The following is a 15,753-nucleotide window of genomic DNA, read 5'->3' on the forward strand; positions in this document are numbered from 1 at the left end:
AGTGAAATCTCATGTGTAATCGGTGGGGTCCTCAAAAGTATAAATAGAATTGCAAACAGATTTCATTATTTCTTTGCTTGTTTTTATTGGGAAATTTTTCTTCCAAATCGCTTTATGACAGACATCTTGAAGGTTTACACATTTCATAGGACCATTTCTAATGAGAGCCTAATTTTAAAAGCTGGTTTTAGAAAAAGCCCAGGAATTTTCTTGTTTGTCTTTGATTAAAACACCTACACTAAAATAACTGAGGAATCTTAGACCAAATACTCAATAAATAACTAGTGTATAAGAAGTTGAGAATAGGTTAGTGAGATCCAGGGAAATTACCGATTAGTGGGCTTATTAAAATATGAGAATAATTCATGCTGAAAAAAGATTAAAAATAATTAAAGATTATCCCTGGTTTCAGTATGAGTCTATATATGTTTAACAAGTGTATCAGTACTTGGGACAGGAAGGCAGTTAAGAAAAGCTGAAGGAAGTTTTCTACTTAAAATTTCATAAAATTTGTCTAGACTCCATGACAAATATCATCCAAAGTGAACTACTATTGATTAAGGGAACATTTTTGTCATTTGTTAGACAAATTGTCATTATTAGAAATACAGAATGCAAGTAAAAGACCAAAATTCTTAATAAAGAGTGGTGATTTATTTAACATGGTTACTCAAGATCTTGAGGAGAGGGTTGGCAGCAGTTCTCCACATATACAGCTAATATATATAGGTAGCAAAAATTTACACCGATGGGCAGAATAGTGGCATGTGTGTTTTAGTCTGGACAATGTGACATAATGAATTTTGAAAAGATATATATACAAATTCAAATCATATAAAACAAAGACTATTCATCATTTAGTTATTACTCAAGGGAGAATTGTTTTCTAATGAACTTGGTCCAGTCAACCAAAAAGTCAACAAATCACATGCTGAATAAAGGATGAGGAGGGTGGAGATGAGGAGGATACTACATACACAATTTATATTATATATGGAGTCATCAGTATTTGGTCAAAAATGTGATAGGTCCCTCTGAGATGCTCTCCATAGTTCTTGTCATTATACCTCACAGATGAATGGGATGGCACTAGAGAAGGCTCCCAGAAGAAAAAGAATAGTAAGAAATATGGGAAATGGTAGGAAGAAAGAAAACATAAAGAGGGGCACAAAAGGATGATTTGGTGATAGGTTTTTTAATCTGAAAGGCAAACATGATGTTCCTGAAAAGAAGGCACAACTGAAACTTAAACAAACAAACAAAAACTTTAACAGATTAGATTGAGCTTTTATTCATCAAAATAAAGGGAAATTCTTTCATTAAACTTGAATGAGATCATAAGTGATTCACATAAACAACATAAACTAAAATAAATTGTAAATTCAGAAATGGTGCAGATATGCAGGTAATTAAACTTCTTGTTCCCACATTTTTGTTATTATAAGTAAATTATAAAGAAAATGTTAATTGATAAGGTTTACTTTTTCTATCTTAAGTGCAATTTGACATGGATCAATAATATGTGGCCAGATGAATGTTCCACTTCTGTAAAATTCCATCACACCAGAATATCTAGTTTTTGCCTGTCAGATTTTATAACTATAAATTTCCTTTATAACTGTGTAAACCCCTAGGGAAAAAATAACTTAAAAGATACCCTAAATCTCTGTTATTACTTCCCTTTAAACTTGTGTCAAATGTGGTGGTAACCTAGCAACATCAAGGAAGTGCACCAAGTTGAAATACCAGCTGTCGCTCTCATATTTGGCACTTGAAAGAAAGTTTGTAATGGAAACATACTTTGTGAGGTGATTCATCCAAAGGTAGTTGCTCTGATTTGAACATCTAGAGTTTGACCTGGCTTTTCTAGGGCCAGTATGCACAGTGGCTATTGCTGAATATGAAGTGTGACATTGCTCTTCTTGCAGGTTTGCCAGCATTAGTAGTGGCCACATCAGTGGGCTTCACCAGGACGAAAGGATATGGCACAGATCACTAGTAAGTCCATCCACAGTGATAAATCATGTTAAAACTAAGCAAGTCATCAAATAGGCCCCAATCGTCTTGAGTGACACTGCTGTGGCTTGTATTTTGTCATTGAGTTATTAATGAGGAACAATGTGAGCAACAAAATTTAAGGGAAAAGTACCATGGTACTGTTCAGAATCCTCCTTTCATTTTCTCATTTCTTAATAAGATAGGTGTATTTGGCTTTGAAATATTTCAGTATTTACTGTTCATGTTGAAACTCAAATACTTTTTTTTTCAGAAATAGATAAAAAAAAAGCCTTGACATATTTACCTTTTAGAATGTGATTCTGCACTGAACTTCTAATAACATTATGATAATATATATTGTTATTAACCAATAAGTTTTTTTGTGTGTTAGTTCAAGTTTTGCTGTTGTTTAGGGTCATACATGTTTGATATTATAAATCAGGGAAAGTAAGAGACTCCATGTGAGAAAATACCTGGGCTAGAAGAAGTTAGAAGGGAGAAAAGCAGGTAATAGCCCATCTTATACTTTGAGAGCTAAAAAATTCTTTGAGAGAATTTAAAGTTTATATTTGATATTTCAGATTTAAAACAATGCATTTTCATACATTACTGCATCTACTCTCATTTTGAGGAGACAATTGAGAGATGTGGAAAGAGTGTGCATCTTATTAAAGGCTTACGTTTTAAAATGTAATGTTCTATTTAACTGCCTTCAGGTTTGAGGTAGGATTCACTGCTAGTTAGGCCAGCTGGTGGGTTTATCTATATTGGGAGGATGCCAAGGGACTTCACTCCACCTGCCAATCCAAAAGAAACTTTCTAAGAGTTTAAATAGCTCATGTAATCAGAGCACTTATTTTTCTTATGCAGTCTATATTGTTGAAAAAATTCTGATAGCATCTATAATAAAGCATTGTTTACTATAGCACTATTACCTTTAAATCATTACTTTTTACAATAACATGATGATTTTGGTACTGATGAATTCCTATATTGTGAATATGAAAACAAGTGTGATTATAAATGTTATGGTTCCTACTTTCAAGGAGTTATCAATTAAAGCCAAATATAATATAACAAGTCATGTATTGATCTTAGGACTACAAATTTTCTTCATAGTCATGTAAACCCTAGGAGAAAAAATAACTTGAAAGGTACAACAGCACCTTAAAAGACAAACTAAATCTCAGTTTGGAGATTTGCTCACACAAAAATATAGTAGAAATTTGGTGGTAGCCTCAGAGACACCAAATTAAAGTGTTTTTTCAATCTTTTTCTCCAAGTATTTTTTAATATAAAAAGGGGTATTTTAGTTGTCTACCTCAAAGTAAGAAGATAAAATTTTATCTTTCTGCTGTTAATGGCAAGGAGCAATAACTAAATGCAGACTTTTAATAAATACACACAAATGATGAACATACATATTGGTATATGAACTTGTATGTGTATATATGTAACTACTAGATTTAAATTTAAGGTATAAATTATAAATTAAGGTCTAAATTATATACAGGTATAAATTGAACAAGGTATAAATTAAGATTTAATTTATATAAAGTAACATTTATCCTATTAACTATACAGTTATATGTGTCTTAACAAATGCATTTCATGTTACTATCACCACAATCAATATAGTTTTTTTGTTCTAACAGATGTAGAACAGTTGTTGTATAATGCTACTTTTTGTTATTGTTGCTCTGCTGTGTTGGAAATTGAACCAGGGCCTCATGCATGCAAGCAAGCTTTACCACTGAGCCATATCCCCTGTCCTAATTTCATTTTTGAAAGCAGCTCACCAATTTTGTGGATGGAGAAAAAGTAGTGTAAAAACCAGGTGCATGAAATTGTGGGCATGGCTCTACATCAGCAGTGTAAAAATAGTCCCTCACACTTTCCTCATGTCTATTCTCCTGGAAAGTGAATGTGCAGATATGTCACCTGCAGAGCCTCCAGGGTTGAGCCCTATGGCCCCTTCATTGCCTTCTGCTGCAAGAGACTGAACTTTCAGTCTCTGAGTTCACCCATGTGGGTCCTACCTCTCTCAATGCAGATTGACATCTCTTCATGAATTTAGTCCTTGAAACAAACATAGTTGTACTTATTTTTGTTCAAAAAATTATCAATAGTGAGTTTTCTTAGTAGTCTTGGAAACAGTAAAATTAAAAGAATAAAGCATACAACTATAGATTATCTACTTCCTGTAATAATGTCTTTTAAACCAGTTTCTCCTGATATCTCAATGGACTCAAGGAAAAACAGGTAAATAGCACATCTAAGACTCTACAAACATACTGTTCTTGCTTTAAATTATATTTTAAAATTTTTACATAAGGAAAATAAAATAGCTTTTTGTAATTTTTAAGTAATAATCACCTTTATAATGAAAGTAAATGCAGAAATCTCATAAGAGTAATTTGTCTAAAATGTATAAACTGTTTGAAAGTAAGGCCTTATAACAGAAATTTCTCCTCAGTGAGAGGTCCACAGTATATCTCACTTGAAAAAGCTCCAATTGTAGCTTTTTCTTCATCTTCTATGTAGTTATTTTCTTAATTACAAATCTTTGAAAGGTGTCAGCATTTCAGGGCCAAATGTATAAATTACTTGTGTCATGCTTTTGTGGTCTGATACTTATCACTAATTTCTGTTAGTTTTTCTCTAATGTTATTTCAGCTGCTGGCTTTCTCTTGAAGGAGGGCTGCTGTATGCTTTTGTTGGACCTGCAGCCGCTGTTGTCCTGGTAAACATTGAAAACTACTTATTTACTTTCTTAGCCGGAAGACTTAATTTGGTTCAATTAGAGTGGCAATTTTGATAAAGTATTTGCTGTGCACAAATTTTAATGTTCAATGAACTGTTACTGTGCTTTGAATATCAATTGCTTTCAGTTCTTTAATACTCTAAATATTCATATTTTAAATACTGAAGAATATTAAATTGGGGAGTATGGTATTTCTCTTACAGTCATTTTAGACTTGTGAAGAACTTTGAGTTTTAATTAATTCTTACTCTTCAAAATACAGAGCCTCATTATTTATTATCATTTATTACCTTTTTACTATTGGTACAGTATATATAGTTATTAATAGGGGGATTTCTTCAAGGCTGTTACTACCAAATATCAAATATATTTCTTAACCTCAATGATACTGATATTTTGGACTGGATATTTCTTTGATGTGGGGTCTGTCTTGTGTATTTTAGGATGTTTAGCAACATCCCTCTCCTCTACCTTGCACATTCCTGTAGCATCCTCTAGTTATGGCAATCAAAACATCTCCAGATATTTCTGATGTTCCCTGGCTCTTAAACATAGGGGAAAAAAAAAAAAGAAACATTTAGCCAATTGATTCTCCTTGGAATCACAAAACACTTCCTTAAATCCTTAATTTTTTTTTTTTTTTTTTTTTTTTTTTGGTACCAGGGATTGAACCTGGTGTGCTTAACCACTGAACCATATACCCAACCTTTTCTATTATTTTTATTGAGATAAGGTCGCTTAGGGTTTCACTAAGTTGCTGAGGCTGACTTTGAACTTGAAATCCTCCTGCCCCGGTCTCCTGAGTCACTGGGATTATAAGCATGTGCCACTGTGTCCAGCCTTAAATCTTTTAATTATGGTAATGTGAAATTCCTTACCAATTTCTCTCTCTCTGAGGTTATTAATTATAAATATTACTTGTCTAGACAATATCTGGATATAATAAAAGAGGAAAGAAATGGTCTTCATTAAATACAATGATTCATATCACTGTACAATTAGAATTCTAGTTGGAAAATTACTGTTTGGCTTGAAAAATTAATTCAAAAAATTGGAAGCTCATGACATTTTTCTTAATAACTCTGATATTTGAGTTTTCTTCCTTTCAAGTTTGTTCTCCCTCCTCTAAGCTGTAGGAAGGAGAGGAAATTGTTCCTGTTTTCTAAGGGGGGGGAGGGATAAAAACACTCTAGGCATGATGTTAGAGAAGACCATAGGGAAATCAAAACCATTAGACACATTTTTGTCTGCTGCTTTGAATTTTTATTTAATCAATAGAAACATTTCCCTAAGCTACTAGGTTAATATACATATAACCCTAAAATGAAGAAATAAAGAGTATGTGTATAATTGAAACACCAAAGAAAGGCCTTTGGAGTAGTCATAAATTCCCTCCTGAGTAAGTTGTAAATTAACAGAATCCGTGGAATGTACATTTTCTCTTAGTGCAAATAATGAGAAATACAAAGATGAATAAGTGTTCTCTTGATTAACTGCTATCTTGTCAGTGAAGAGAGACACCTCCTAAGTCCCTACTTAACAGATGTGCTTTGACTCTTCTTTACAACAACAATTTAACAGATTTCAGCTTTATATTCACCATTTGCAATGGCAGAGAGGCCAGGATTACATTGATATTCTATTGCTCAGGGATCATGGAGGGTGAGAGGCAAGGAAAACAAAAGGAAAAAAAAAAAACCCGTACTTTTCCTTGATTATTTTGGTTTCCCCATTGGACGGGTTTCCTTTATCAAGAGGTATTGATAGGTTAGAAAACCAAGGGTGCCTATCATGATATACTGCTGCTACAAACAGATGTTTGTCTGTGTGGCTTTTTACAACCTAACTTGAGAAAGAAAATTTTCATTTCAGCTGTCTTAATGCAAAAGGACTTTTAAGTGAGAGTAAGAGCCTTGGAAAGGAATTGATGAGCAATGCTCACTAGACAGTATTCTAAGAATTGATGCTCTCTGTCCCCTAAAGGTTCTAGATAGCTGAAAAGGCTTTCTCTTGCCTGGAAAAATAGTGCAACAACACTTTTCCCATCCCACAAGAGGGAACAGCTACCCAGTGTGAGGAATGTGGTCATTCTGTATTCCCTGCTTAGCACTCTTGGTTTCCCACAGCTCACCCTAGCCTCACGCCCTGAGATGCAAAATCTTTTAGCTCTTAAGCGTAGGGTAAAACTCATTAAGCCAATTGATTTTATTTAAGTTTTTTTCAAAAAATAATGCCAAATTGATATAGTATGGTACCATTTAAAAGTAAGGCAATTGAAGGTTAATTTCCCCAGTGTTAACTGCAAATCATAGGAATTAAAGTACTTGGTGTACTTTAAAACTTACAGTAACACACCACTGTTAAATTGTTCTATATGCCTTTATGCACTTAATTAAAAGGTTTGAGAAGTGCTTAATATCACTACTTTTGTGACTATAGAACTCTACAGTGGTTTTAAATTGATAAAACAGAGACCGAATTCCCTTCAAAATTATTGAAAGGTCAACTTTGTTTCTGTTTGACAGGTCAACATGGTGATTGGCATTTTGGTATTTAATAAACTTGTTTCCAGAGATGGGATCCTAGATAAAAAGCTCAAACACAGAGCCGGGTAAGCTGCAATTGGTGGATTTTGAAGGTTCTTTGCCAGTGAATATCATAATCCAATTCCAAATCCTTGTTGACTGCATTTGACTGTGCCTCAAATTCTGTTCTTGATGTCCCAGTGTGTCTGGTGGATTGTGCCTAACGTTTCTAATGTTCTCTTCTTAAGTAATATGACCAAAAATCTCAAAATGATTTAACAGATTATTAAGAAAGTCTAGGTTTATTTGACTGTGTTGCCAGCTTGTCAGTTAAGAAGATTAAATGTTCAGGAAGGCTGGACTTAAAATAGTTGTCCTTAAGTAAGGATTTTCAAAGCCCTTCTACTTTTGGTCACAAAGTACAGGAGGGTAGATGGAACACAGTGTCACTATGTGACATGACTGAGCTAGGACAAGCAAACCCAAATAGTACAATAATACTGCATTTTCTTTGATTAATTGTAGATACCAGAAAAAAAAGTCTTCACTTAAGAGAATTACCTAGTCAAATGTTATTCTTGTCTTATATTTTCATTCTTTATGACATGATTTTGACCCTAATTTGCTAGCAAGAGCTATTCATAATTTTCACTTGCATATTTTAACCACTTATAAAATTTAGAAAAGGATCTACCTTAATTTTGCTGTTATTACAGTATCTCCCTATCAAATGACTTAACATTCATATGCAGATTGATAGCACCTTTTCAAGGTTACATCATCACCTCATCATAAACATTTATAGAAACTTGAATGAAATACTAATGCCTTTAATTTTCCCCGTGTCTATAAAGTTTATAATTTTCACCTTTCTGTTAAATGGCATCATCATTGAAAACTTGTCTATGTAATAGTTTGTTTTTTAAATAATTTAGGGTATTATTTAATAGTGACAGTATTTGATTGGCTCCTGATGAGAGCTTTAAATCCTTTGGTTTTTACAATCTATGCAATGATTTATAAGGTAAGATAGACCAAGTATCTAAACTAGTAAATAGCCAACTCTAATGGCTTTCAATATAAAATTTTAATGTTATTCATATCGAACATTGAAACTGCAGTGGAATAAAAAAAACATCATTGGAGTTCCTTCTCGAGAGAGGGTCACTTCTCAGAGACAATTGCACTACAGATTAGTCCCATGGCATCCTTAAATAGAAAGGCTTCTACTTAGCATAGATACTTGGACATGAACCTTTCACAAGATTATTGTTGTTAATCTGCCACATATGGTTGAAATTTAAGTCCAAATTAATCATAAGAATAAATTGATCATACCGACTACTGGGTATAGAAACTCAGCTCTGCTATGATGGTATAAACTTACATAATTTAAACAAAATAGTTGGGGTTGGTTTAAGTGCTTAGGATAAGGCTTCAAATCAAAACCATATTCAATATTCAGCTCTGCAATTTGCTACCTCTGTGTGTGTCTGTCTTTGGGCATGTTACTTCATCTTTTTGCATGTAGCTCGGTCTCCTCATCTGTTCAATGGGAACAATAGCTTTTGCCTCATAAAGCATATGGAATATAATGTGTATAAACTATTCATTAGAGGATCTGACAAATAAGAAACATTACTCAACAGTGGCTATTCCTCATTTCACAATGAAATAAGGAAGTGAAAGTGGATGTGTGTTTTCAAAACTCCCTGACTATCAACCAGGGATCTATGATTTCATCATTTATATAGTGAGGTCAGAAAAAGATGAAATAATCAAAATGAGTACAATGCTGAGGATTTATTAGATTATTAGTCAGTATTTATGTTCTCATTTAATTATCACAGTATTTATGTTCTCATTTAATGTAATGCCTAGTTTGTTTCACTTAGCTCTTTGTAAGAGATAATATAAGTTTAGAAGGAATGGCAACCTTGTTGTATTATGCATTTAGAAAAAATCCATATCAATCTACAAATTAACTATGACCATTATAATTTTAAAGCCTCTAATTCTAAAAATTTTCTTCGACATCACATATGTCTTATGGGCAAAACTGAGTGAGGATCTTCTGGTTCAAAGGATGCTACTAGAGACAAAGAAGTGTTGGTAACTTACATGACCAGAGTAGGATGCTGATTACTGTCCAAAGTCAGAAAGAGCTATCAAATTAATGACTAAGTTTTAAAAAAGATTCTTAAATATAAAATGCTATTTTGTCATAAGTAAATATGGATTAAAATTTGTTCTATATTCCAAAGTATGATTAAAGGTAAACTTAACAAGAAATGGATGTAAAAGCAGTTAGGACAATAATAAAGACTTGAGTGAAAAACAAATAATCACAACTAACTTAAAGAAATGTTGACTAGAACCTACCTGACTTAATAATTGACTTCCATAATTGTAAAAATTGTCCTTTTCAGGTTGTTTGAATATACAAAAATATCAAACATATCTTTTGAAACTGTGTTGTTATTTAAAATTGAAGATAGGACCCAGACATTCCTTCTTCCATTTTTTTTCTAATACTTTTTCTCTTTTCTTATTTTTTATAATCACTTCTTATTAAACAGCAAAGTATATAGTTTGTACTCAATAAGTATTTATAAAAGAATGTGTGAGAAAATGTTTAATAAATAATACAATAGCTTGACAAGTTTTATAAAACCCCAAACATATTAAATATTTCTAATGCCTAAAATATATTTACCAAGGTGGGGATTATTATGAATTTACAATATATTTCATATATAAAATTATAATTGGAAAGAATAAGAGTAAGAAAAAACCCTATGTGTCTTTTTATAATATCTTAAAAAGTAAGTTTAGTTTTCTGTATTTTTCTGCAGTGGAACTTTCTGTGTCATCTTATCTACCTGAATTTAGGAAGTTAATTTAGCAGAATCCTTAACAAATTTCATGAGATTTTTCCAAATGGAGATGGAGGGGAAATTTTCTTTTTAGGTAACCTGTTAGAGTATTAAAATAAACAAATCAAATAAAAAAATCCTAAATAAAATATTAAATAAAATTGGGAAGGGAATTACAACCTGTACATTTCAAGACCCATAGTAATTATAGGAACTGGCAGAACTCTTTGGAAGAGGAGTAGTAAAGCAACTGTATTCCTGCCCTGGTGCCCTGGTTACACTGGAATGTATGGGCAGTTCAACTCTTTTTTTTTATATAACTAATTGAATGTTTTATTTTATAAATGCATAATTTCCATTGTAACAAAGAAAAAAAGATTCTATTTTTCATTGAAGCTACTTGATCTACCATATAGACTATGTGTTCTTCATATTATATCAGTTCTGTAAAGTAATGTAAACTAGGAAAAAATCATTACATTTCCCAAGGTAATTTACCATTCATCTATTCCATTCACATCTAGTAAGAGTATCAAAGCTGTCCAAAAAATTAGCATCCAGCACAGTTTTTAACAGTTTGCTACAAGGAAAGTATATGTAGACCTTTCAGTCAGCCTCAAATAAAGACAAATAAGCATATTGAACACTAGTTTCAATTTGTAATCAGGAAAGCCAATGCTTAGGTTAAATCACAGTTTTCAGGGCTAAAATACTTGCTGTATTGGGTACTTGAAATCATTTTTTTAAATCACTTTTGACTTTTTAGTCTTGGTTTAGAAACCAGAGCAAAATGTCTTTAAATTGAGAAATAGCCATATCCATGTTAGAAGCACAACATCAAATAACTCATCCTCTGTAATAACAAAAACAATAAGGGAGTAATCCATGCCTTTGAAATATCAATATCATCAAATTTAAGATGATTAAAGAAGCTCAATGTATATCTAGAGCAGTGGTGCTCATTTTTGCTCATTCGCTGGTATAATCTATGGACTTTCAAGAAAAACAGGTGCATGAGTTTCCTCAAATTAGTATTTGGGGATGGGGCCAGGTGAACTGCTGTGTGCAACCACTGGGTTAACACCAATCTAGGTGCTCCTTTGGGTGCAGTTTCAAGCACTGTGGCATGCTCACTTAACCATTTGTAAACTAAACTAGACAGATTATCTCTTATATATTATTTGAGAAGTTTAGGTACATGTGACTGGTTTGGGTACATATGCCTTGGGTTGACTCAGTAAAGCAAGAAATGAGTGATTTAGATGTGTAATTTAGTATCATATTCCCTTACCCCCAACTCTGATGTCTTTTTTTTTTTATTTCCTCATGAGATCTGCTGATCAAGCTATATTTTTCATATTTATTATCTAATCTAAGGGCTATCCATAAATGAGTATACTTATTTAAAAGAAATTCGACATTCCAAACTGTAAGTATCTTAACATTTTCTCTCTTCTGCCCCTTGAGATGCTTATAATTTGGAATGTCTGGTTTCTTTTAAATAATTATATATATTTAAATAATTATATATACATATATATGCAACTCTACTATAAATAATTAAAAAACCCATAGGGCAGTCATATTTTAGACATAGGCACCACATTGGAATAGACTTAAAGAAGTACACCACAAAAAAAAATTTCAAGGTGTTTTGGATTTCTATTCAAGGAATTTTTATTTGTTTTTCTCAAGAAATTTATGTTCTAATAAAATTATTTTTCAAGGGATGCTTTTCTTAAGCAAAATGCATGTCAAATTTTATATGTAGTATAATTTGTTTCTGTGATGTAGTAAATGGAATCTGAATTTACACATGAAGTCTCCTAGACCAGAATGGACCATTTAAATGCTGTAATATTGGAGCCTATAATAAATGTTCAGAAAGAAAATTGTGAACTTCAGATATATTAAATGTATTTTATTAAAAAAGAAAACTACCATTCTTTTTATTATAAACTAATGTTTCATCAAGTTTCATCAGCCCCTATATTCAGATCATCCTAAAATATGGATAGTACATTGATGCTACAGGAAATCTCAAAGAACAAAATTGTTGAGAGAAAAACTTTCTTCTACAATTGAAGACTCCTAACATACATGTTATGTGCTATATATATGTATTATTTCTATATGTAATGCATGCCCCTATGTGGGCTTCTGAGGTTAATGTCTCAGGGGGCTTTAATTGATAAGTGTACCTTTTGCAAACAACAATGAAAGTCCTTGAAGCTAGGAGTCCTCACATGTTTGAGTACCAGAGGTCTGAATAAAGGGTTTTTGCTATATGTCTACACAAGCACATGCTTATGTTAATCTCAGTGTTGGGCAATTTTGATAGGGATATTTATGGTGTAAATGATGGAAATATGCTTTGCATGCAAGAAAGGCCCAGATTGTTAAGAGGTAAATGTTACAAAGATAAATTGTAGTAAAAATGCGTCTTTAAAACAATCTAGAGCTTTCATCTTCGATAAGTATACTTTTCTGTATGAAATCGTATTTAAAGCTTACTTTCAGCAGCAACTTTTTTTGGTGACAATTCAATATTTTGTTCTTTTTGTGGGTGTTCTGTTTGTTTGCAGTCAGATGAGTGAGCCTCATAGCGGTTTGACGCTCAAATGTGCCAAGTGTGGAGTAGTTTCAACAACAGCTTTGTCAGCCACCACCGCCAGTAACGCCATGTTAGTCCCAATCATTTACATCTTCTTGTTACAAATCTTTACAGTGCATGTGAGAAAATGCTATGATGAAAAATAAAATAGTGTTTGCTAATACTTAAATATTTGTAATTGGCAACTACCTTTATAACTATGTGGGATAGTGTATAAAAGAATAAATAAAACTCTCAAATGTTATCTGCTTTGTGGTTTCCAAGTTAATAGTCTTGGTGCCACATATAAGAATGCTATGTTGAACGGGGGTTTGGTTATGGCCTGGGGCATGACATGCAGCTACGTAATGTTGCTTTGTCTCTCAACAGGGCCTCTCTTTGGAGCTCTTGTGTGGTGTTGCCCCTTCTGGCTCTGACATGGATGTCTGCAGTTCTGGCCATGACAGATAAACGCTCCATATTGTTTCAAATACTTTTTGCTGTGTTTGATTCATTGCAAGGCTTTGTTATAGTCATGGTCCACTGTATTCTTCGGAGAGAGGTGAGAAATGTGATTGTTGTGCAAGAGATGAGTGATAATTGAAAGATATATGCTAAAAAGTATAATATTTTATTGTAATATCTTGATTTTCAGATTGAAGCTGGTCTTACCACATTATCTTAAGCAATGGGGATTTCTTAAGAGTCAAAGCTGGAGAGAAGCTTTAAGGAATAGTTCAGGAGCGCCCCTGGCACTCTAAAATGTGTGGGTCTGTGCTAAAGAACTCACAGCCAGAGGTACCAAGAACCAGGGAGAGAAGATTCAAGAGATGCTATGTGGAATGAGATAGATCTGTTAGAGAAACTGGTGCATGAGAGGGAAGGTGGCTTATGGTTGATTGGCAGTGTTCATAAATAAATAATACACTGATATTTCATGCTTCTACATACAACACATTCTCATTTCTCATATTAACTAAATTTATTTTTACTATAAAATGTTGAAGATTATTGGATAGTTCTTTTGTCTCTAAATTGTGGTTAAAGTTAATAAAGATTAATGATTTTGATATGGATGTTTATGTTCAGAAAATACAAAAGAATGTACCTAGTGGGGCATGATAGGCAATAATTATTTGTTCCTAGAATTGTACACCTACAATCATAGCATTTCTCTACATCATGGCTGAAGTTTCTTGTCAGCAGTGAGGGAAGAAGTTATTCTTCATGAGTAGAGACACTGACACCAAATCCACCCAGGACAGTGAAAGATTGCAGACTTGAGTTGATTAGGAATAAAATGTTGTTTTCCAACCAGGGTGAAAATTATTCTGAATGCTTTCAAGCACTGACACAGTATTTACAAGGTTTATGAGTCATTTTAGCATTTTACTCTGGGGATGAGTGGTGACTGAAGAACACATTGACACCGTGCCATGCTAGTGATTCTGAGAAAATGGTCTACTCTGTCATTTTGCATTATTTGGCTTGTTTGAGAAGTTTATTATGATGTGCACCTTGCAAAGAGATAACTGTGCATGTGAGTACACACCACATAGTTTGTACAATGAGGTGTGAAGGCAACCAAAGGCTTTAACCTGATTTACCAGGTGGGGAGAACAATATTTCTGTACTATTTCAGGAAGATACAGATGTCAGCAATATACCCACAGGTGTATTCTAAAGCCATTTTGTGAGGAAAAAAAAAAACAGAGAAAACAGATGAAGTATGAGTTTATCCTGCAAGGGGAGAGGCTGTTTCATCATTTGGAAATTCTGAAATAATTTACAGACCTTACTTACTTACAGACCTGAGTACTCTCATCACAAATTTAGAATGTCACCATTAAAATCTTCCAAATATTGAGCTACGTACCAAAGGAGTAAAAACTAAAATAAAGTTAAATGATAATTTAGGTTGTGGTCTTTTCTAATTACAACGTCTGTATTAATATTATCTCTATTTAAGTAACAGACTTATGCTAAATAAATAGACACATAATTCATTTTTAATGGACAATTGAGGATGAACTGTTACAGGCTTTAAGTGAGGAGCATGACATACCTATATGCAATTTTCAGATGGCATTAATACCTTAGGTATTAAGGAGGAGGAATGTACCCCATCTTTAAATAAGCTTCCTTTTTCTTCATAAATACGATTTCTAGATAGTCTTAGGAGATAATCAAAATATGCAGATTTTTAAGTGACAGACATTATGATGGCTTATTATCAAGTTTTTGCTGCTTACATGAAGAAAAATATTTGGCACAAAAATCCTTCATTTCCATCAGAACTTTTCCATACTTCCTAATTAGACTATTAACTGTCAAAAACATGATTTAAGGGCAATTAAATCAAATCATAGAATAAATGTCTCTGCTGAAGTAGATATCTGTAAATACATGTTTTATTCATTAATGGGGAATAAAAATATAGATATCATCTCTGTTATTGTTGCATTTTTAAAGATTAGTTCAAATTGAATAATTTTTGTAGCTGATAAATTAGTAGCATAACGTCATAACACTCTTTAATTCCAACACTGAAATGACACATCTTTTTTTCTTTTTTTGAACTTGAAAAATACCTTGTAACACTGCTATACATGAACAGATTTCAGTTGTAGGGAAAGTGTCCTTCAGAATTCTTAAGAGGAATTTCATTACTGAAAATGAAAAGATTTTTGTTTAAAAGAATTTCACATACCCATGGAACTTGTCACAGGAGGCCTCTTTGCATCCCAGAGGTCCCTTTTGACCCACTACATGTGCACTGCCTGGCACTAGCAATAGGTCTATCTGGTAATACTTCTGGTTACTAGCATTGACCACAGCCTAAGAAACAGAAGCCTCTTCCATGTCCCCTGTGTCTCCAGTGACATGTTATGAAATAGTAAGTCCATTAAAATACACCAAAGCAATTGGAATAGGTAGATGCCTATAAAATATGGGTCAAAATTAACTATTCTCAATCATCTTGATAATCTACAGGAG

The 15,753-nt window shown here is 32.9% G+C and overlaps 1 protein-coding gene across 3 annotated transcripts in view; it reads left to right on the plus strand.

Moving 5' to 3' along the window:
• Adgrb3 (adhesion G protein-coupled receptor B3) overlaps positions 1-15,753 on the plus strand; it is a 695,051-nt gene that overhangs the window by 634,184 nt on the left and 45,114 nt on the right. For 2 of the 3 annotated variants that reach the window (XM_058578794.1, XM_058578795.1), the window contains 5 exons: positions 1,929-1,998; positions 4,675-4,741; positions 7,288-7,373; positions 12,749-12,847; positions 13,147-13,318. In XM_058578794.1, coding sequence (XP_058434777.1) covers positions 1,929-1,998; positions 4,675-4,741; positions 7,288-7,373; positions 12,749-12,847; positions 13,147-13,318 — 494 coding nt within the window. The remainder of the gene's footprint in view (positions 1-1,928; positions 1,999-4,674; positions 4,742-7,287; positions 7,374-12,748; positions 12,848-13,146; positions 13,319-15,753) is intronic. The other variant, XM_058578796.1, reaches the window with a different exon arrangement.

The sequence above is a fragment of the Marmota monax genome, unplaced genomic scaffold (assembly GCF_021218885.2).
Source record: "Marmota monax isolate L192 unplaced genomic scaffold, Marmota_monax_Labrador192_F-V1.1 WCK01_AAM20220418_F8-fsc00091, whole genome shotgun sequence".
Lineage (NCBI taxonomy): Eukaryota > Metazoa > Chordata > Mammalia > Rodentia > Sciuridae > Marmota > Marmota monax.